Here is a 19,426-nt window from a genome sequence, read left to right as displayed (position 1 = left end):
TAGTTAAGAACAGTCATGGGGTGTAGAGCACAGCACGGGGAGCACAGGCAGTCACACTGTAGGAACTGTATGCTGCCAGGTGGGTTCTGGGAGTACGGAGGGGACCACTTTGTAATTACACGATTGCCTAACCACTATGCAGTACATGAAACTAATACAAAATACTGATGTAAACTTTAACTTAAAAATAAAATTAAAATAGACACAAAAAATAATGAAAACAAAAATAAAAACAAAAATAAAAAAATCCCTGTCATATTCAAATGGGAAACTAAGGCCTGGGAACTGCCAAGGGTCCTAAGTACATGTCAGAGCAGCGCGCTCAGAGATCCCTCTCTCCAGGGGGAGGAAGAGGCTGGAGAGAACACCCCGAGGGAGCCTCAGGCCAGGTGAGGCTGGGACATCCCTCCCACCCCAGCCTGGGGCCCTACTGGCATCTAGCCACAGCCCTTGGGGCCCTGGCCTTCCCCAGAAGCTGGGGAGCATGGTGGGGACCAGGCCTACCTCCTGGCGCAGCTCCCACAAGCTGGATGCAAAGCCTCACAGAGAGGCAGGGCCCCGCAGGGCATGGCCGCCCAGGTTCAAGTCCTGACCCTGCCTTTCCTGGCAACGTGACCTGGGAGGCCACGCCCTCCTTGGCCACCAGGACCTCTGCTGTAACATCAGGACAACAGCACTGCCCTTCCTCCCAGTTCGCACACTGTAGGAGCAGCTCGGAGCGGATGGGGTGCCATCCTAGGGCCCTGCCCCCCAGGAGCTGCCTCCTCCACAGGCTGGCCGCACAAGGACATCGCCGCGGCCCTGGCCCTGGCTCACACAGTGCTCTCATGGCCTCCGCCACTTTAACCTTCCCGGGAGCTGAGTGGGCAGGGGGCTGAGGTCCTCCAGAGAGGCCGTGGCCTGCCCAAGGCCTCCAGTGGAGGGGGGTAGGGCCAGGTCTCACGAGGCCTTCACACAGAGTGAGGGGAGACGGCACAGGATGGTGCCAAGGCCAGGGCCTCAGTCAGACAGACCCAGGCAGCCTTGGCCACGTGACCCAATCTCTTCCCGTCATGCCGACTACCTCCTCATACACCTGGAAGGCGTGTTAGCTAAGAGCACAGCACGCAGGGCACTGCCTGGTTCACGAGGGCTGCGACGGGAGGCCTGGGGCTCTCTGTGAAACCACGGGCTCACCCCCCCGGGCAAAGCAGCAATGGCCTGGCTCCCTCTTCCTCTCTGCTCAGGCCTGCTCCCTGTCCTGGGAGTCCTGGCCCTAGCTGCGGCGTGTCCTGCGCTGGCTGAACGGTGCCCTGGCCACCAGGCTGGGCCCTGCTGGGGGGTGTTACCTTCTCTGGATGTCCATCTCATCAGGAGAGGGGCCATTCTGCACCTGCCGCTGGGTGGACGGGCCTGTGGGGCAGAGAAGCACAGAGTACGGTGGTTAGTGGAGAAGAAAGGCCCCGGCAAACACACCTGGACCTGTCTTTGTCCTCCTGGTCGGTCCCATGAGGCGTCCTTGACCTTTCGACAGGGGTTCTGACACCTGTGTAATAGCCGGCCCCCTCTCAGCCTCTCAGTCACCTCTCTCACCCTTCGTGTGGCTCTTCCATCGGAGCCAGTAAGTGGGATGGCGTTTTCACATGGTGCAGATCACCCCTTCTGGCTACCGATGCCTCTCAAACCACAGTTGCCGTTTCCACTTCCTCACTTGCCACTGTCCCCCGAAGCCACTGTAACTAAAATCGCCAGTGCACTTACTTGGCGTCACCAAACCCCAAAGACCCATTTCTTCCGACTTTTGAGCAAAGGAACAGCCCTAGAGCAGGTAAGTGTCAGAGCCAGGGTGAGCCCTGGGCTGCCTGCACCTCTGGGTCTGCGGCTGTGGGGTGGGAGTGGCCGGTGGAGGCAGAGCTGTCACTGTGGAGCCTCCCAGGCCACACCCTTGCCCTGGACCCTGAAGGCAGGGCCTGGAGCAGGGGGAGGCCTGCGCATGACCCGTGTCCACACAGGGCTGGTGCTGTCACATTTATAGGAAAAGCCAGGCTTCTGCCCCACCCAAGAAAGAGCTGATTGTTCCTTCCCTCTGCCAGCTCAGGTGTCACGGGAGTGTGGAGTCTCTTTCTCGCTGACTAGGTGGGGCAGGGGCTTGTCTCCTCCCAGGAGGAGGTGACAGCATCAGCCTGCGACAAAACCCACCTGGTGCAGAAGGCCTCTGGAGGGGCTTCAGGCAGAGGAGGGGTGAGCGGGCTGTGCCCTGGATCAGGGGCCCGGTGGGGTAGGGTGACAGGATCTCAGAGCTGAAACGGACCCTCTGATTGCGGGCAGCCTCCTGCCCAGCACAGGAACCCCGTGTGCCTCCCGGGCAGGTCCTCGGGTGCACCCCACTGCCTCCCAGGTGAGCAAGGGCTTTCTTACTCTGAGGTGCCAACCTCCCCCCCGCCTCGAAGGCCCTATTTCCTCCACCGTGTGGCGCAGCATGGTCTGAATGCTTTTCTCTGCTTGGCAGCCCTGTCCAGACCCTCTATTGGCCTCCATAGCTGACAGTTTCAGGCTTTGCTGTCCGGGGCCCCGGCATCTTCAGCTTCTGGCATGGTTTCCCTGAGCCATGCTTTGGGGCTTGCCCGCCCCGGTGTGGAGGATCCCGATAGTGGGTGGGGGCCAGGTGGGTGGGAGGAGGAGAGGCCGCCCAGCACTCGAGGAAAACTCCCTGGTGGACCTGCCAGGCCTGCTCTGGGGGCAGCAGGGGAGAGGCCTGCGGATTTTTTTAGAGGTGACTAACGATGCCTGGCGTGGTGGCCTGGCTGTAGTAGGAAGTAAGTGTTATGTTCTTTCCCTGTCTCTAAATACTTTTTTCCCTTTATTTAACACATAATTATGTGCTCTAAAACATTTATTTTCCTGGCTATAAATAACATGTAATATATGTTCAGTCTAACAGACATCAGAAAATCTGAAAAGTTTAACAAAGAAAGGAAACATTCTCAATTAAAAAGACCCGAGGGACAAGCTCTTCCCTCGCCCAGCGGGCCAGGCTCAGGTCCCGGGAGGCTCCCTGGTCATCAGGAACATGAGAGCAGCAATGACAGCGGCAGCAGCTCTCCTCAAAGCCCTGATTCTAACTCCCAGCCCCACCCGACAGCGCCGCTTGTACCAGGTGAGGAAACAGCCCAGAACGGGGGAGTGACTCGCTCAGGGCCTCACGGACGGCAGGTGGTGAAGCCAGACTCAAACTGCGTGCCAAACACACTTTCTTCCTTAAACTCAACCACACTGCGGGGTCGGATGGAGACCGGCTTGAGGAGGAGGAACACAGAAGGGGCGGCTGGCCGCTGCCACAGAGCAGGACCACAGGGTCGCAGCCTCAGGGGTGCACAGCCTCTGCCTGGTGTTCACGCAGCAGACAGGGGTCCCCCAGCTCTGACCCACCCACGTCCTGGCCGAGGCAGGAGGGAGGGCGTCCTAGCCCTAGTCTCTGTTGCTGAGCCCACGGCCTGAATCTGGAGGCTGCCCTTCTGGAGGCCGAGGCCCTGTCCCGGAGACCCTGTCTAGTGCCTGAAGCCCACCATACCCTGGCCAGGCCCCACCCTAGGACCGAGGTCTCACACCCGGGCAATACTAGCTGCTTGAAGGTCTCTGCGTCTGCTGCACTGGCCTGGTCACAGGAAGTGTTGGCCACCCCTTTGTGAGGACCCCAGATGGCAGCCAGCTGTCCGCACAGTGGTCTGTGCTGATCCTGTGCGTGGGCCCCTCATCGGACTGTAGAGCTCGGCTCCTCCCAGCGCCCCGCCAGCCTGTCCTCCAGAGGTGGGGGATCTAACAGGGGCTCTCGCTGTCCCCAGGGGCTCTGGCCCCTGTACTTGAGACATGCTTTAAAATTAGACAGCTGGCATCTTAGCACAGAGGGAAGAGACAACACCGGGTTGCATAAGGCCTTCCATGAATTCTGCTTAAACTAAGAAATGTTAGTCTGCTTTGAGCTCTGAGTGTCCTGAACATTAGTACAGTCCCTCCCTGTGGAAGGGTCTGCCCAGTGGCCCACGGTACCTGCAGCAGACGGTCTCCTGGCTGATTCCCCCCACTGGCCTGGTTGCCCCCTGGCAGGGGCAGGGTGGGGAGACTGGGAGAAGGATTGCTCCCCCAGAACTGTCTGGGATCCCTTGGGAAATTGCTGGTACAGACATTTGTAAGTGCTTCCCCAGTGAGAAAATCTCAGGGTGGGGCACTGGGTGGCTGGTGGCCACTTCCCTGTCTTGTGTTGAGTCACCTGCATGATTTCCTGGTGGAGCATCGGAAGCCAGGGAGGAGGCCACAGGCTCCTGTGTCACGGAGTCACCTTTAGTCACGTCCCACCTCCAAGATCCAGGCGAGGGAGCGGGTGGGACCCAGCTCCTCCTCCACCCACATCTCGTCAGTTACCCAGTCCCACAGCTGCTGTGTCTGAGACCCGACAGAATCCATCGCCGTGTGGCCGCCTCAGCATCTGCCTCCTGTGATGCCTCGCTCTCCCTCGGGAGCCTTTTCCACCTTCCCTCCTCCTGTCTGCTCTCCACGCTGACAGTGCAGACTACGCTCTGGAAACACAAGCCTGACCTTTACGGGGTTCAGTCCGAGCTCCATCGAACAGGATTCCAGCCCACCCCGCAGCCACTTCTCCTGGGCCCGCCTCCGCACAGACCTGCCTCTCTCCCTAAGCCCACCAAGTGCCCGCTCCCCAGCTGGACCCCCCACCCCGGAGGGACACAGAGTGGTGGTGGCTCTGAGAGGTGAGGGGGCTGGCCCAGTGCCATGGGGCTCAAGATGCTGGCCTTGGTGTCATGAGCTTGCTGAATCTGGGAGCGGACTGAAGTTGGGGGACACAGCAGAGAAAACAACACTGGGGGAGGGGGTCGCTGGGCCAGACTCCAGCCATGAGCCACAGATGGGGACCCAGGAGAGTCAGCCTGGCTGACCAGAGGCACTGACGTGGGCCAGACTGAAGGAGGCAGTGGGGCCAGGAGGTCTGAGGTCACCTCTGTGTTGGTCAGCGGTGTGTCCCTACCTGGACTGCCCTGAGGCCTGGGGAGGTAGCCCTCAGTTTCTCACCTGGGAGCAGGTGGTAATGAGCTCAGGCAGCCTCCCTAAAGGCTCCCATCCCCATCTCTGCCATGATCTGACACAGGGTCCCACCGAGAGGGATGATCGTGCCCAGGACAGCTGCCCGTGTCTAACGGAGAGGGGCGGGAGAGCAGAGGAGGCTGGGCTCCAGGAGACGCTGCAGAGCTGGGGCAGGCAGGGGGCAGGCGGGCCCAGGTCACGCTCGCCGTGCAGGGACTGCCAGCGCTGGGCCCTCGTCCCAGGACACAGCCTGTACACCTCCACAGAGTCCGCCTTTTACGCTCCAGGGATAGGACTGCTCTGTTCTCCAGGTTCCCAGCACCCAGCAGAGTTCTTGGCCTCTGGTCAATGCTCAGTAAATATTTGTTGAAAATAAATGACTGGGCCCTGGGCGAATGGTCTGCGCATCTCCAGCCAACTGTGGAGACTAGGGCAGGTGACATTTGTACAGCTCTTCTCACCGCTGGAAACTGGTTGGGCTGGGACTGCGCCCCATAAGCCTCGAGAGCAGGTGAGACACTGCAGGCCACTGGTGGAGGCACTTGGAACATACAGTGGGAAGGGAAAGGGAAGAGAACTCAAGTTTATTGGGCAGTTTACAGAGAGCCCTCCTGGAATCTTCACACTCATTCCATTTTCTCCACGAGAAGCTGGAAAGCTGGTAACATAAGTCACCAGTGAAGCCAGCTCCAGCCCCAGAACAGAGGCTCTGAAGCTAATGCCTTCCTCTGCTGCGTGTGACCCCAGGGCACTGAAGCACATGCTGGACATCCCTCCAGAGGAAGGAAGGGTGGGCAGAGAGGTGGGGAGGAGCAAGGGTCCTTCAGAGGGTCAGGAAGGGCTGAGCACATGAACCACGTGGGAGAGAGGGAGGGGAGGGGTGGGGTGGGGCGGGCAGGAGCCACAGCCTGTCTCAGCACCTGCTGGCCTCTGGAAGTGAGGCTGTGGGTCTGCCTGATGCTGCCTCCCGCCTGTCCCTGCCCTGGTGCTCCGTCCCTGGGTGAGGTGTGTGCAAACGAGTGCCTGTCCCAGGCTCTCGGGCTGCCCTGGTCTGGCCTCTGTGCGGAGGGCTGAAGGTGTGATGGGACTTGATCACAGAGGGGAGGGCGGTTCTAGCTGCCAGTGGCTTCCTCCCAGTGCACTGAGACCCACCTCGCTAGCACCGCCCCCAGCGGTCCCTGCAGGACAGACGGTCAGCCTTTCCAGGGTTGGTGGCTTGGCGGCTGCTGGACAGTGAGAACAGTGCTTGTGCCCCTCTAGACCTCTGCTGCCCCTCACTCCCATTCCCAGTCTCTCCCCATTCCTGGCTGGCCTCTTCCGGACTGTTCCAGTTTGTACAGACCCCCGCAGAGGGAACTTGGAGCCAAGACACCCCCGTTTTTGCTAGAGTTCTGCCACAAGTAATTATGGGGAGCCCCTCTCTGGGCCTCAGTTTCCTATAAAATGAGAAGGGTGGAGCCAAGGCCATGGGGTTCCAAATCTCTGCAGTGTGAGGGACAAGGAAGAAAATGTACCAGAATGGTAACAGTGGCTCTCTCTGGACGGTGGGATTACTTCCCTCTTTCCAATTTCCACATCAGGCAAATGAAGGATGCCCTACCTTATACTAAAGACACACGGCAGAGTCCCCAGAGGGAAGAGCCCTTTGGGCCCCCAGCCCCGTGAGACTGGCGGGCGCAAGGCACAGCCTGCAGCGGGCACTGCTGACACCTCCTCCCGAGAAAGGCCATCGTCCTGCCTACCCATTAACATTATGAGGCTCGGGGACACCGGCCCCCCGCTCCTCTGGGACAGAGGGATGGCCAGGTTTCGAGTTAGCCTCCATAGGAAAGGCGTCCCCTGGGCCTCCGGAAGGGACGGAACCTGAGCTCCCAGGAGCTCCCAGACAAAGGATCCAGCACCTGCTCCGTGAGGCTCGATGGGATTTCTGGCCAGCACACGACAGCCACCTGGCCGGCGCTGGGCAGAGGCCCAAGCCCCGTGGCTCCCCTCCCCCCTCTGCCATCTCTCTGGCTGGCTCCTCTCCTTTATCAAGAAGGCCCCTCCATTTTGGACTGACTGACAGCCACACTTTGACATGGGGGGAGGCAGCCTTCCCAGGCCAATTCCCTAGCACGTCTTCCTCTCTCGTTTCCAGGTTCCTGCTGCCAAGCGGGAATGGAGCCCGTGATCTGGGCCCACAGATCAGTCACCTGGCCAAGGCCACACAGGAACTGGTGGCAGAGCTGGGACCAGTGCCCAGGACGAATGTCACCCATTCCAGGGCTGTGTCTACTCCAGCATGCTGTGCCCAGCAGCACCCCTGCCCCCGCTGAGCAGCAGACACACTCCCACTGCCTCCCTTGTTGAACACCTGGTTCGTTGCTTGTTTACGTTCCCCGGAGTGTTTCTAGTGCCCTCTCTGCCCGGTCCTCACTACTGAGTTACTGAGTGCAGGCTCGCAGTGGGCTCAAGTGGGAAGCGGCCTGGTTAGCTCAGACCAGCAGTCATTTGATGCCTCACCCACTGCAACCCCGCGGGAGATCTGCCCCCCGCCCCCTGGGCCACCGGTGTCCGTGCAACCCCAGGGTGACCCATGGCTGCATGACCTGTGGGCCTGGGAGGTCAGCACGTGCAGAGGCAGAGACTCAATCCAGAGGGACTAAAGCCCAAGGCCACAGTCAGGAGCGCCTACCTGGTGGCTAGAGGAAAGTCCTTTCCCTGGGACAAGGGCGGCAGGAGGCCGCTGTGCCACCCCGGGGCCAGCGAGCAGCACTCCCTCCCGAACCTCTCCTCGTACAGAGGATCCTGAGGGAGGAACACATCCTAAACGCTGGGGGAGCAGCTGGAACCCAGGCCTTCCAGCTTCTAGGCTGGGGCACGGCCACCGGCCTGCGTGGCCCCCCGCAGGCTCTGTCAGGCCAGTGAGTTTCCTAGTGAAACTGTTTCTCCCCTTCCCAATAAGCTCAGTTCAGGATACACAACAAGCCTTTAAAAGAATCGCAAACGGAACGAAGTGCGATAAAAACCGGCCACCCCGACGGTGTGACAAAGCTCCTGCGCATCATTTTTTTGATTAATCTGCTCACCTATCCAGGGCAGGGCCCATCAGACCTATTTATAGGTGGGGAAACCGAGGCTCGGACAGGGCGACTGACTCGCCCAAGGCCACTTGCGCCTCACGTGACCGGTGCTGCCGGGACAAGAGCCCTCATGCCCCGAGGCCCCGTCTGCACGCTGCTGTTTCCACCCGCCCCTCCTGCAAAGCCTGCGTGTAAACAGCTTCCAAGCCCTCTATGGGTCAGTGGCAGGTACTTGGCCCCCGAGGTCCAGAGTGCATGACCCTCCCCCCACTCCCACCCCAACCCCCAACAGCTGGGGCGGAAGGAGAGGCCCTGGGGAGCAGGAAGGAGGGAGGCGCCCGTCACCTACAGTTCACTCTGCAAAGCACGGTGCAGTCGCAGTGGCAGAAGCAGAAGCAGTGGAAGGTCCACTCCCTGCTGACCATTACGGGCAGGCCCCTGGGCTTAGTCCGGGAGGCGCGCTCCTCGCATCCTGGCCACTTACCTCTCCTTCCTCAGCTGCCTGGCTCCTGCAGTGGGAAACCGATCCTCGGGCGCCCGTCAGATGGGCTTCACGCTTCAATCTTTAATGCGGCTTCCCAGCTAACCTATCAGAACCCTCCTGTCTACCCGATTCCAGGGAGCCCTGGGGGCCCGGGGGAGGGTCTGCCAGAGGAAACCTCCTGCCACGGCTCTCCTCTGGTCGCCTGTGGGCGATGGGATGAGACAGGCGGGCCCGGAGCCAAAGGAAGAACCCCGGGCACTGTTCAGCTGGGCTACCCCTTCCACCTCGGGCCATCCAGGCGTCCCTGTGGGCTGCTCCTTGGCCTACCTCTCCTCACCATCGTACCGCTGCTATCCTAACCTGCTCCCCGAGAGCCCTGTTTGTTTGTTTTTTTACCAGCACGACCAGCTCTAAGGCCCGCAGGAAACGGATCCCTCAACCTGCCAGGAAGCTCATCTGCACCTCCCCAACTGGCAAACCCACAGGCCCACAGGAGTAACTCGGGTCCAGGCTGGGCTTCTGTCCCCATGGAGCACTCCTGGGTCCTCTCCCAGCCCCCTGCTCTGTCCTAAGGATTGCACTCACTGCCCACATGGAGCTGCAGTTCACCCCCCTGAACCATGAGCTCCTTGAGAGGGAAGCTCAGGGCCTGGCACAACGTACGCAGAGAACGTCTGTGGGTCATGCCCAAACTCGGCATCACCTCCAAGTCTCCCTGTCTGACACCAAGTCAGCACCTTCTCACAAAAGCCACGGCTGCTTCCCGGTCCCCTGTGGTTTCTCCTGCTCTCCGCCCTCTGCTTGTCCCCAGAGGGGACAGGGACAGCAGGAAGTGCCGTTTCTCCCACAGACTGCCTTTCAGGTCACCTTCTCTGCCCTGCCTAGATCCCAGACGCATGCTCTCCTACTGGGGGTCTTCCGACAGCCCCCTCCTGGTCTCTGTGCCCCAGGCTCGTACCTTTGAGCCCCTGCTTTCACGTGAAACAGAAAGCTTAGCTCCTCCATGCTGTTCCCCAGCCAGGAAACCAGTGGTTCCCGCTGGCTCCCCTGGGAAATCCTGCTTGGGGACCTGAGGCCTCCTACACTCTGACTTGCCTGGCCCAGCCCCCGCTGCCTCCTTCAGCCCTGTGTCCCCACTAGCGACCTGCCGGGGCCAGGCACCATCTCCCTTACAGTCTTCCCTCGTGGATACTGATGGCTCCCTCTTCACCTCCCCGGACTAAAATGCAACTGTGCAAAACACAAATGAGTCTGCGAGGCACAAAGCTGGACTTTAAAGGAATTTGGGGAGCCCCACTCCCTGCCTAGAAAGGTCATCTGATGGCTGGCAGCTCCTCTCCCAACTCAGGGTTCACACGGGCCCTGCCTATCCAAATCCTTCCCCCAGACAATTAGCATATTGACTCTAGTGGGCTCTACACCCTTAGCAGAGAGGCACTTTCCCTCCCCGGGACTTAATCCACGCCCCTCCACCCCCCTGGGCTGTGCCGGAGAGGAGGCATCAGATGCTGGCAGCAGCAGCGCCCACCGCCTACTGACTGCTCACCAGGCTCCAGGCACTGTTCCGAGCACGTGGACTGAAGCCACTCAGAGCTAAATGGAGTCCTGGCTCTGTCAGTTACTCTGTGACCTTGGGCAGGTTACTGAACCTAACTCTGTTTCATGTCTGAAAATTAACCACTTGTCTTGGTGTGTGCATCAATGGCACGCTGCTCAGCCTAGAGTGGATACAGTGCAACTCGACAATCCCTGTCTCTTTCCCTGCTCGGTAGTTCTGAGTGGTCAGCATTTCATAGTAAAAGCTGTCCATTAAGTTCTCATAACACATCGCACGAAGGGGCCAGGAGTGGCTATCGTTACCCCACTGGGCCATGGATGCCCAGAGAGAGGAAAAACTTGCCTGCATAAAATTAGCAAGTGACAGCCGGAACCGGACCAGGGCCTGCAGCCTCAACCCCATGCGGTCCCAATAGCTCCCTGTCTCTGGGGAGCCACCTCTACCACGGGTTCTGTTGTGAAAACTCCCAAAGGAGAGGCCTCAGTGCGGTACCCAGTGGTCAGACATCCAACTTGAGACCCGCCTGCCAGCAATGGGCCACTTGGCCTCCAGGAGCGGCACAGGGACATGTCAGGAGGAAGGCGCTGGAGAAACTGAAAGTGAAGCTGTAACCAGACCTGGGACGGGGGCCCAGCAGATCCCTGTGTTAATTCTCCGTCACTCCCCACCGGAGCAGCTGTGCTGGATGGGGTCCCCCACCGGAGCAGCTGTGCTGGATGGGGTCCCCCACCGGAGCAGCTGTGCTGGATGGGGTCCCCCACCGGAGCAGCTGTGCTGGATGGGGTCCCCCACCGGAGCAGCTGTGCTGGATGGGGTCCCCCACCGGAGCAGCTGTGCTGGATGGGGTCCCCCACCGGAGCAGCTGTGCTGGATGGGGTCCCCCACCGGAGCAGCTGTGCTGGATGGGGTCCCCCACCGGAGAAGCTGTGCTGGATGGGGTCCCCACCAGAGAAGCTGTGCTGGATGGGGTCACAGACTCTCCTGCCCTCCCTGATGGGCAGTGCCCACCCAGCAGGGCTCAGACCCTGGCGGAGCTGCATGCCCAGGAGGGGAGTAATGACATTTCAACATCAGTGTGTGCAAAAGGGGTCAGGAGGGACAAGTGCCACTGAAACCAGGCGGCTGGCTGGGTTTGAACCCGATTCTGCCGGGGTCCAACGTTCCGAGCCAGTTTCTCCGTCTCTAAGATGAGGGTCTGGGCTGATATGACCACAGGGCCCTTTCTCATACCATGAGCCTATGAGTTTGTTAATGAAATGTATTTGTTTCTTCAACAAGTACTTATTCCCAATTTTTACTCCAATGGAGGGAAGGTATTTCCAGAACAGATCTCCAAGAACATGCTGTTAATGATGCTGGCCACACCTGCTCTGCTAGAGGCCCGTACACTCCCTGACTCTACTCCTGAACTGGAATGGCCCTTCCAACTCAGGGGTGGGCACCCCAACAGCTTGGTGTGCTCTGGGGGTATGTGGAGAAACAGGGAGGATGCTGACCGCCCTTCTACACTGAATGGTCAATAGTTCAAAAACAGTGAAATATTCACAGAGTAGAAATCAAATCTGCATGAGTTTTTACAACACAAGACTTTCCAGGGCTCAGGAGACTGGGGGTCACTTTAGGCCACACACACACCAAACAGAAGAAAGGCAGGCTGCTGGGTATGTAACCTGACCGGGAATCGAACCAGCAACTTTTCAGTGCATGGGATGCTGCTCCAACCACCTGAGCCATACTCACCAGGGCAAGACCTGCTCCTTTTCTTAAGGAGCGTGGGAGTTAGCCCTGGGGGCGTCACCACTTTGTTCCACACCGGTCACGACTCGCCATGCAGAGGGTGAGAGCCTAGGAAAGTGTCTCGAGACTGGGTGCTCCAGCAGCAGCCTGCTTTCTTATGGTGCTGACAGCTTAGAAGCCATGTTCCCATCTACTTGATCATCCCAGCCTCACAGCTTTGTAGGTGGCTAGTAGGTTCATTTTAAAGCTGAGGAAACTAAGGCTCGGGGTGGTGAAATGGCTGCTCAAGGTGTCACAGCTGCTATATGTCATGGCCTGGAGCATGGGACCGGCACCCTGTCATCTGCTCCCTGAGTTTGTGTCATTTTGTCAGTCACCGGTGTTGCCCATAGCTGCTCACTGTGCCCAACCCAAGGCTCATTAGGCAGGCCTGGCGAGACAGCATTTCGTGGGAACCATTTGCTATCTCACCACCTGACTGGGCGTGGTGCCCAGGCTGACCTATGGAAAACTAAACGCCCCAAAGACTTCTGTTAGTGCCAGGGAGAGAATTCCGGGGCTGGTGGAAGGAGGTACTTCTCCAGGAGCGAGGGAAGCGCACACACCAGCATCTTTAAAGGAAGATAATGGCGGCAGCAGGGTGTTCAGAAGGTAGGAGTCCCCAGGAGGGATACAAAGTCCCACCCATGTGCAGAGGGAGACCCCAAGGGTCAGGCAGAGCCTCTTCTGGGACCCCCAAACCACCGAGATCTGCTTATTCCACCAGAATCCTCCTTACCATCTGGTCCTCCCCACCTACCCTCAACCCCGCAGGCTCAGGCCAAGCCCTGCTTTCCTCACCCCGCGTCCCAAAGCACAGGCTGCGGCATCACCCCAGGAGCTGGTATGGTTAACTTTTCAAATATTAAAGAAAAGAGTAGCCCTAACCGGTTTGGCTCAGTGGATAGAGCGTCAGCCTGCGGACTCAAGGGTCCCAGGTTCGATTCTGGTCAAGGGCATGTACCTTGGTTGCGGGCACATCCCTACTGGGGAGTAGGGAGTGTGCAGGAGGCAGCTGATTGATGTTCCTAATTCTCTATCCCTCTCCCTTCCTTTCTGTAAAAAATCAATAAAATATATTAAAAAGAAAAAAAGAAAAGAGTAACTTCAAGTAGCTACAGTCATTTACAGCTGACTAGGAACTTTCATAAGCATCAACTCCTGCCACCCTCACAACAACCCTGTGAGGTAGGTATGACTAACCCATTGCACAGATGGAGAAATTGAGTTTCTGGAAGAAGTGACTTGTCCAAGGGCACACCCTGCACAAGCTATACTTGAACCGAGGTCTGAGTTCATGTCTGATGTACGCACACCTAGGGGCCACAGCAACTGCAGGTCCGTGGACACTGGGCTGGCTAGGCAGGCGCGCTCCGTTGTCAGGGGTGGTGCGAGTTGGGCCAAGGTGACGGGTGCGATTTCTGTGTGAGACAATTCTATGTGCCATGTCCCTCAATCACAGATAGCACCCCTCACCTTGCGCCCAGGTTCAGGCTTGAGTGCTGCTGCTTCAGGAATGTCGCCTTGGTCTTCAGCGGATGGTGTGATGGCAGGAAGCGCCAGGCTTGTGAACACACAAAACGGACGCGGGAGCAAATGGCGAGCCCCCCACTCACCACACACCTAGGATGCGACAGCCCTTCTTCAGGGCGCCTGCCCGTGAGGGCTCACAGTCTAGGAAGCAAACCACGAGTCCAACCCAGTGGGACACAGTGTGCAGAGTGAGGGCAGGTGGGCAGCAGCGGGCAGGGTGCCCAGAGCGGGGAGCATGACCCCGTCGGGCGTGGTTCAGCACAAAACTGGGGGGTGGGGGGGGGCGGAGAACTGCAGGGAGCAGAGCCCGGCTGCAGAGGGCCTGGAGGGAGTGACCTTGTTCGTTAGACAGGTCACCCTGGAAGGGCCAGCAGGAGGACAGACTGAAGAGGGGAGAGAGGCTGCCAGTCAGCGTTCTTTGTGGGGAGGCATGTGAGTGTGGGGCTGAGGTGTGCTGCCTGTGGATGTGGCAAGAGCTCCCAGGCTCGACAGAGCGTGGTTCCGAGGACCCGAGACCTGACTGGGTTCAATGCCGGAAGAAGAGGACACGCCACGTGGTGCTAACTGTCATGATGGAGCCCCATGGGGTGTGGGGAGTGGGTCCTGTCACGTGACGCAAAGGCTTCACCGAGGAGCAGGTTCTGAGAGCAGGGGTGGGGCCTGGAGGTGTGGGGGGAGGTGAGAGGGACAGTGGTAGGGGGCATCCTGCTAAGTGCCCTGTGAGACCTGGCCAGGAGCGGAGCGAGGGCCTGCCTGACCCACGGTGCATCTGGGCAGAGACTGTGCCAGCCCCAGCCCGCCTGGCACTCAGGAGCGGCCAGCAGAGGGCACTCAGGAGCGGAGGCCGGGGAGGGGAAGCTCCTCGGGCTTCCAGGCGCCCGCCCTGGCCTCCTTCCTGTGTCTGAGGGGAGTAAGACAGCCCAGGCGGTCTTCATCTTTAGGAGAAAAACTTCATAAAACGTTTATGAGAAGCAGAATCCAGCCCGACTCTGACCCTCTGAGGGGAACAGGGTGCAGAAGTGGCTGCCTGGCCTCCCCTCGCTCGCACTGACCTGGACGGGGGTTAGCACAGGGACCCAGGAAAAGGTGGGAAACACCACCCGGTCTCAGGACAGTCACCTCTTGAAATACAGCAGCGATGTTACCACAAGCAAACCAACTAAGGGACGGCTGTACCGGTAAATCCCGAGGCTGATGAAAACAAGTGCTTCACTGTGTGTTTACCCACCCACGTGCATGTCCACTAAGCTACCAGGTGTTCCTCCTTTTTCTTTTCTCTGAGCCCAGAGCCCAATCGGTAAAATAGAGCGGAACTACTCCAGCTGCGTCAGGGTGAGGACCCTCAGAACTCACTCAAATGAAATTCACTGCCTTCAATCCCAAACTGGAAACGAAGGTGCCGTTGACGGTTCTGCTTTTCTGCTCCAGTCCTGCCCGCCCCCAACACCTGCCTCAGCACCCGGAGGCTCCCATATTTAACAGCGGCCCAGCTCAGGCCGCTGAAGGAAACCCACATGGCGCCCTGAGCCTGCACACCAGAGGCCTGAGCTCCTAATTTCCAGGCCCAGGCCGCCCTGGTCAGCCCGTCTTCAGAGCTCCCGCCATCAACCTGCGCTTTGCGCACACCATGACCTCACTGGAGAGAAACATCACCACGTTGTTTTACAGACAGGAAACTGAGGCATGGAGAGAGTCCTGCGCAAGGTCAGACAGCCTATCTGCAACAGCCGGTGGTTCCCGGCTTTGACCCTGTGAATGAATGAACTCCATGCTGCTGTCTCGGGGCCAGTCCTGCCTCAGAAGTCCAGGTGCTGGGACACATACCCCAGCACCCCTCCCCCTCAGCCCTGGGTACCACGGGCCCACTGGACGTGTCCCCCCAGGCCCGGTGGTCTGAGCGGACAGCCTACTATATGCCGTGGGGGGCTCTCGGGCTTTCTCTCCCCTCTCCCTGATACGCTCAGGCTGTCACAACATGAAGCGTGGCCAGCTCCCCTTGTCACTCCCGCCACCTCCTGGGAGTAAGTATCTGTGACTGTGATGATTAGGGGCTGTTGGCCCTTCTGACCTGGGAAGAGTTTCTTGGGGTAATCTTAGTGGGAGCTGAGACAGAACCCTGTTTTAGTCTGGGGTTGCCCCCCTCTGTCCTGAGCTGACAGTAAGGCAGGGGAGGCCGTGAGAGCGTGAGCTGAAGGGTATCCTGGCTCCTGAGGCGAGAACTCGTGGAAGCTTAGCTGCAAGGGCAGGTGGCTCCACCCCCGGGGAGGGTCTGCCTGGGTTTCATTAGTGAGAACTCATGCCTCCTGAATTCTGGCTTTCTGTCCGCAGTGCTCCTCCTACAGCAGTGGTTCTCAACCTTGGCTGCACATTAGAATCACCTGGGAATCTTTTTAAAATCCTGATTTCTGGGCCCCATCCTCCGGAAATTCTGTTTCTTTGTTCCTAATGTTGTGGCCCCACCCCATAACAAAGAAACAGAATTTCTGGAGGATGGGGCCCAGAAATCAGGATTTTAAAAAGATTCCCAGGTGATTCTAATGTGCAGCCAAGGTTGAGAACCACTGTCCTACAGCCTCTCAGCAGCCCAGGTCCAGGGAAAATTCTTTCTTAGGAAGGAGTGGACGTGTCAAACCTGAGCCTCCTGGGTGGGAGGGAGAAACCTGAGGTGCAGGCCCTGGCTCTGCCCAACTTACTGCCCTTCAATGGCCTTCGTTTCCTGACACCCGAGGCTCCTTCCCTGGCCCCCACTCCTCAGCCCCACCTATTGTCTCTCCCCGCCCCCCCCAGCAGGGGCTTTGAGGACGAAGATTTTCTTAGAAATTCTCTCCCAGCAGGTGGCTGGATCCCATCAGCGTGGCCCTGCTCTCCTGGACAATGGAGCCGGCCTATAACCAGGTGAGAAGTGTTCGGATAAGGAAAGTGTCACAGACGACTACTGGACCTGGGAACAAAGGACTGGACCTGGGAAAAAGCGCGGGCAGGGTGGGGCAGCCGGAGGAAACAGCTGGACACGACAGCGATGAGGTGCCCACACAGGTATGGTGTCAGGTAATCCTCCAACCCTCAGTGCCCGACCCTATCTGCTTTCCACAGGAAGGGACTTCTCGGAGTCACACTGCTTGTGAGTGGGAGAGCAGAATTTTCCCCGAGTGTGGAGTGGAGCAGAGCACCCAGAGGCACGATGCTCTTGCCCCTCCCCCACACCTGGCCCCACGCGTCTCGCCCATCTGGCTGTTCCCGTTACAGCCTTTACAATAAACCAGTGACCTAGTGAGTAAAAGGTCTTCCTGAGCTCTGTGAAACGCTTTAGTAAATAAACTGAACCCTCCCGGTGGGGGTGGGAGGGTGGTGGTGCAGTGTGTGGGAACCTCCGATTTACAGCGCGGTGGTCAGAAGCACAGGTGACTGACAGCCTGGGTCCCTGCTGGCATCTGAAGTAGGCGGGTGGGGGCGGGGCAGTCTGAGAGACTGAGCCCTTCACCTTGGGGAACCCACTCTGGTATCAGAAGGGAGGCACAGAGGGCAGAGGGGACACGGGAGGCAGGAGGCGTCCTCAGCACCATGACACCCAGGCTCCGAGGTGCGTGCTTCCGCCTCACCATGTTGCTTCTTTGGATGTGGATGGGAAGGAACGGTGTCCTCATCCCAGCCCCTCATGCCAGGCACTGTATGCCAAGTGCTCTATAAACATTGCAAGTTTAATCCTCACAACCCCTGAGGAAGTAGGTTAATTATCCCTGGCCCCAGGTGGCAGGGCAGAGGCTGAATAGAAGCTCTCGCTGCCCCCAAACAAATGCTTTCTTCACTACTCCACACTGCCCCCCACCGGGAGGGAAGGGCAGTGAGCTGGCAGCCAGGCCTCCGTGGCAGCTGGTGGGGGAGAGGCTGCCTGCGCTGGACTGCCAAGAGCTGGAAGGCTGGATCAGTGTGGCACAGCCTCACCAGGGAGTCCCCTCCCGCAGAGACAGGAACCGACCACGGAGACACAGCGTGGAGGGGAAGAAATTGCGTGGAGTGCATGCACGATGAAGTTCAAAAGCCGGCAACACTGCTGTTGTTAAAGATTCCTGGCGCCACGTGTGAAACCTCAGCTGCCCATCTCAGACCTGTGCAAGCACTGTCCACAGGCTGTGCCTCAGGTGAAGGACCCGCACAGCTCTCAGTGGGCGCGGGGCCCCTCCACTGCCGCTCACCGCACGCAGAAGCAGACCTGCCACGGCCAATGGACCCAGACGGGCACCCGCTACTCAGGACGCAAGTGTGAGACCAGGCCACTCACACTGTGACCCCCCGCCCCGCAACAAAGACCCCCCCCACCCCGGCAGAGGAGGTCTGGGTTCTGAATCTGAGCTCCTGCCTGACACCAGCAAGTTATTCCTCATAAGAGGTCACAGGTTTCTTATGTGAAAACGATAACAGGTGGATTAACTGATTTCCTTGTGATTCTAATCTAGGGTGAACTTAATAAAGTAACTAGATTTTTATTTAATGTAAGCAGCTGCTTTGAAAGAGTTAGTTGTCTGACTCAATGGAAACCTTTTTCTTGTGTTTTGACCCTCAAGGTGTCCAGATGTACAGTTAAAAAAGAGCTGAACTCACATCCGGGGGCGGGTGAGGCAGTTCAGAGCAGAACCTTAAACTCAGCTCCTTTTACCACGAGGCCCAAGGCGCTCTGGTGGCAGCGTTTAACGAGCACTCGTTCCTTTGGTGCCTACAATGTCGCAGGCCCTGCTCTGATCCCTCCACACGTCAGGGGTGAGCAGCTGTCCCACCACACACCCCAAGTTCGCAGCAGAAAATCCACACACTGGAGCCACTTCAAGGCGGGAAAGGCCTCTGTAAGTACCTCTTCTCTGTCCGACTTACGGGAAGCATACTCAAAACATGCCCTTTATTTACAAAACAAAACAAAACCCACACAATAAACTGCCCCAGGGCTTAAACTGGGTCGCACAGCTGCAGTATATCAGGACAATAGATGTCTGCTCGCTGGCCCAGGTTCTAAGTACCACAACTCCCCACTTCCCACTCCGATTCTGGCAGCAGCAACAGCAGTGACAGAAGTAATACCCACAGTACTAACACGGGGGTCGATACGTGTCAGGCAGTCTGCTAAACGTTTTACATTCTGGTCAGTGAAATGTAAAAATAACCCGTAGCACCCCCACTCTACAGATGAGGAAGCGAAGCCCAGAAGGACTAAGTCATTGTCCCAGCCCCTCAGCAGAACCAGCGCTCATGCCCGGCCGTGGGTCCCAGGCTTCAGCAACGTAAGGTCTCTAGCCAAGTGCAGGACCATGCTCGTGGCCACTGAGTCACCCACACCCGGGAAGCCTCCATCCTCACTCTAAGCTAACGCCGCACATTTCCAATACAAGCCGCATGTATTTTTTGCTCGTTGCTTTAACTGCCTGCTTAGGAGCTTTTGCTAGCAACCCCCTCCCACCCACTGTCTGCAGAAGTACCAAGTGCACCCAAGTCTTCCAGGTTGTGGGGCTTTTCCCTGCGAGCCCCCCGCCTTCTGGTTTCCTTTCCAGCCCCTTCCCCACCTGCACCCCAGGCCTCGGGAATGCTGCAGGGTCTTCCCAGCACACGCTGAGCTCTCACGCCCAGGTGCCCTGTGTGTACTGCTCCCTCTGCCCCAGGCCCGCCCCACCTCTGTCTTGTGACCTCCTCATCCTTCAAATGCCTTCCCCTGTCGAAGCCTCCCCGGCAATCCAGATGGGCAGTTACTTGTTTTCCTTCCTGTGCTCACACCAGGACAGCGTAATTGGCAGCTTATGATTCATCTGTTCGCTTCTTATGTATTCTGCCTACCAGGTTCTTACACTTGGCCAATGTTTAGTAAGAGTTTGTTAGGCATAAGAAACCGAATTAAAGAATAGCTGGCTGCTCGCTCCCTCCCACCTCTGCCGAGTTTGGCTCTGAAACCTGGAC

The 19,426-nt window shown here is 58.4% G+C and overlaps 1 protein-coding gene across 4 annotated transcripts in view; it reads right to left on the bottom strand.

Annotated features, from left to right (window-relative positions):
• EVL (Enah/Vasp-like) overlaps nucleotides 1–19,426 on the bottom strand; it is a 119,850-nt gene that overhangs the window by 14,753 nt on the left and 85,671 nt on the right. For all 4 annotated transcript variants that reach the window (XM_059686215.1, XM_059686211.1, XM_059686218.1 and 1 more), the window contains exon 4: nucleotides 1,329–1,392. In XM_059686215.1, coding sequence (XP_059542198.1) covers nucleotides 1,329–1,392 — 64 coding nt within the window. The remainder of the gene's footprint in view (nucleotides 1–1,328; nucleotides 1,393–19,426) is intronic.

Source organism: Myotis daubentonii, chromosome 1 (genome assembly GCF_963259705.1).
Source record: "Myotis daubentonii chromosome 1, mMyoDau2.1, whole genome shotgun sequence".
Classification (NCBI taxonomy): domain Eukaryota; kingdom Metazoa; phylum Chordata; class Mammalia; order Chiroptera; family Vespertilionidae; genus Myotis; species Myotis daubentonii.
The sequence above is the reverse complement of the archived record's forward strand: the minus strand, read 5'-3'. Positions and strand labels throughout refer to the sequence as shown.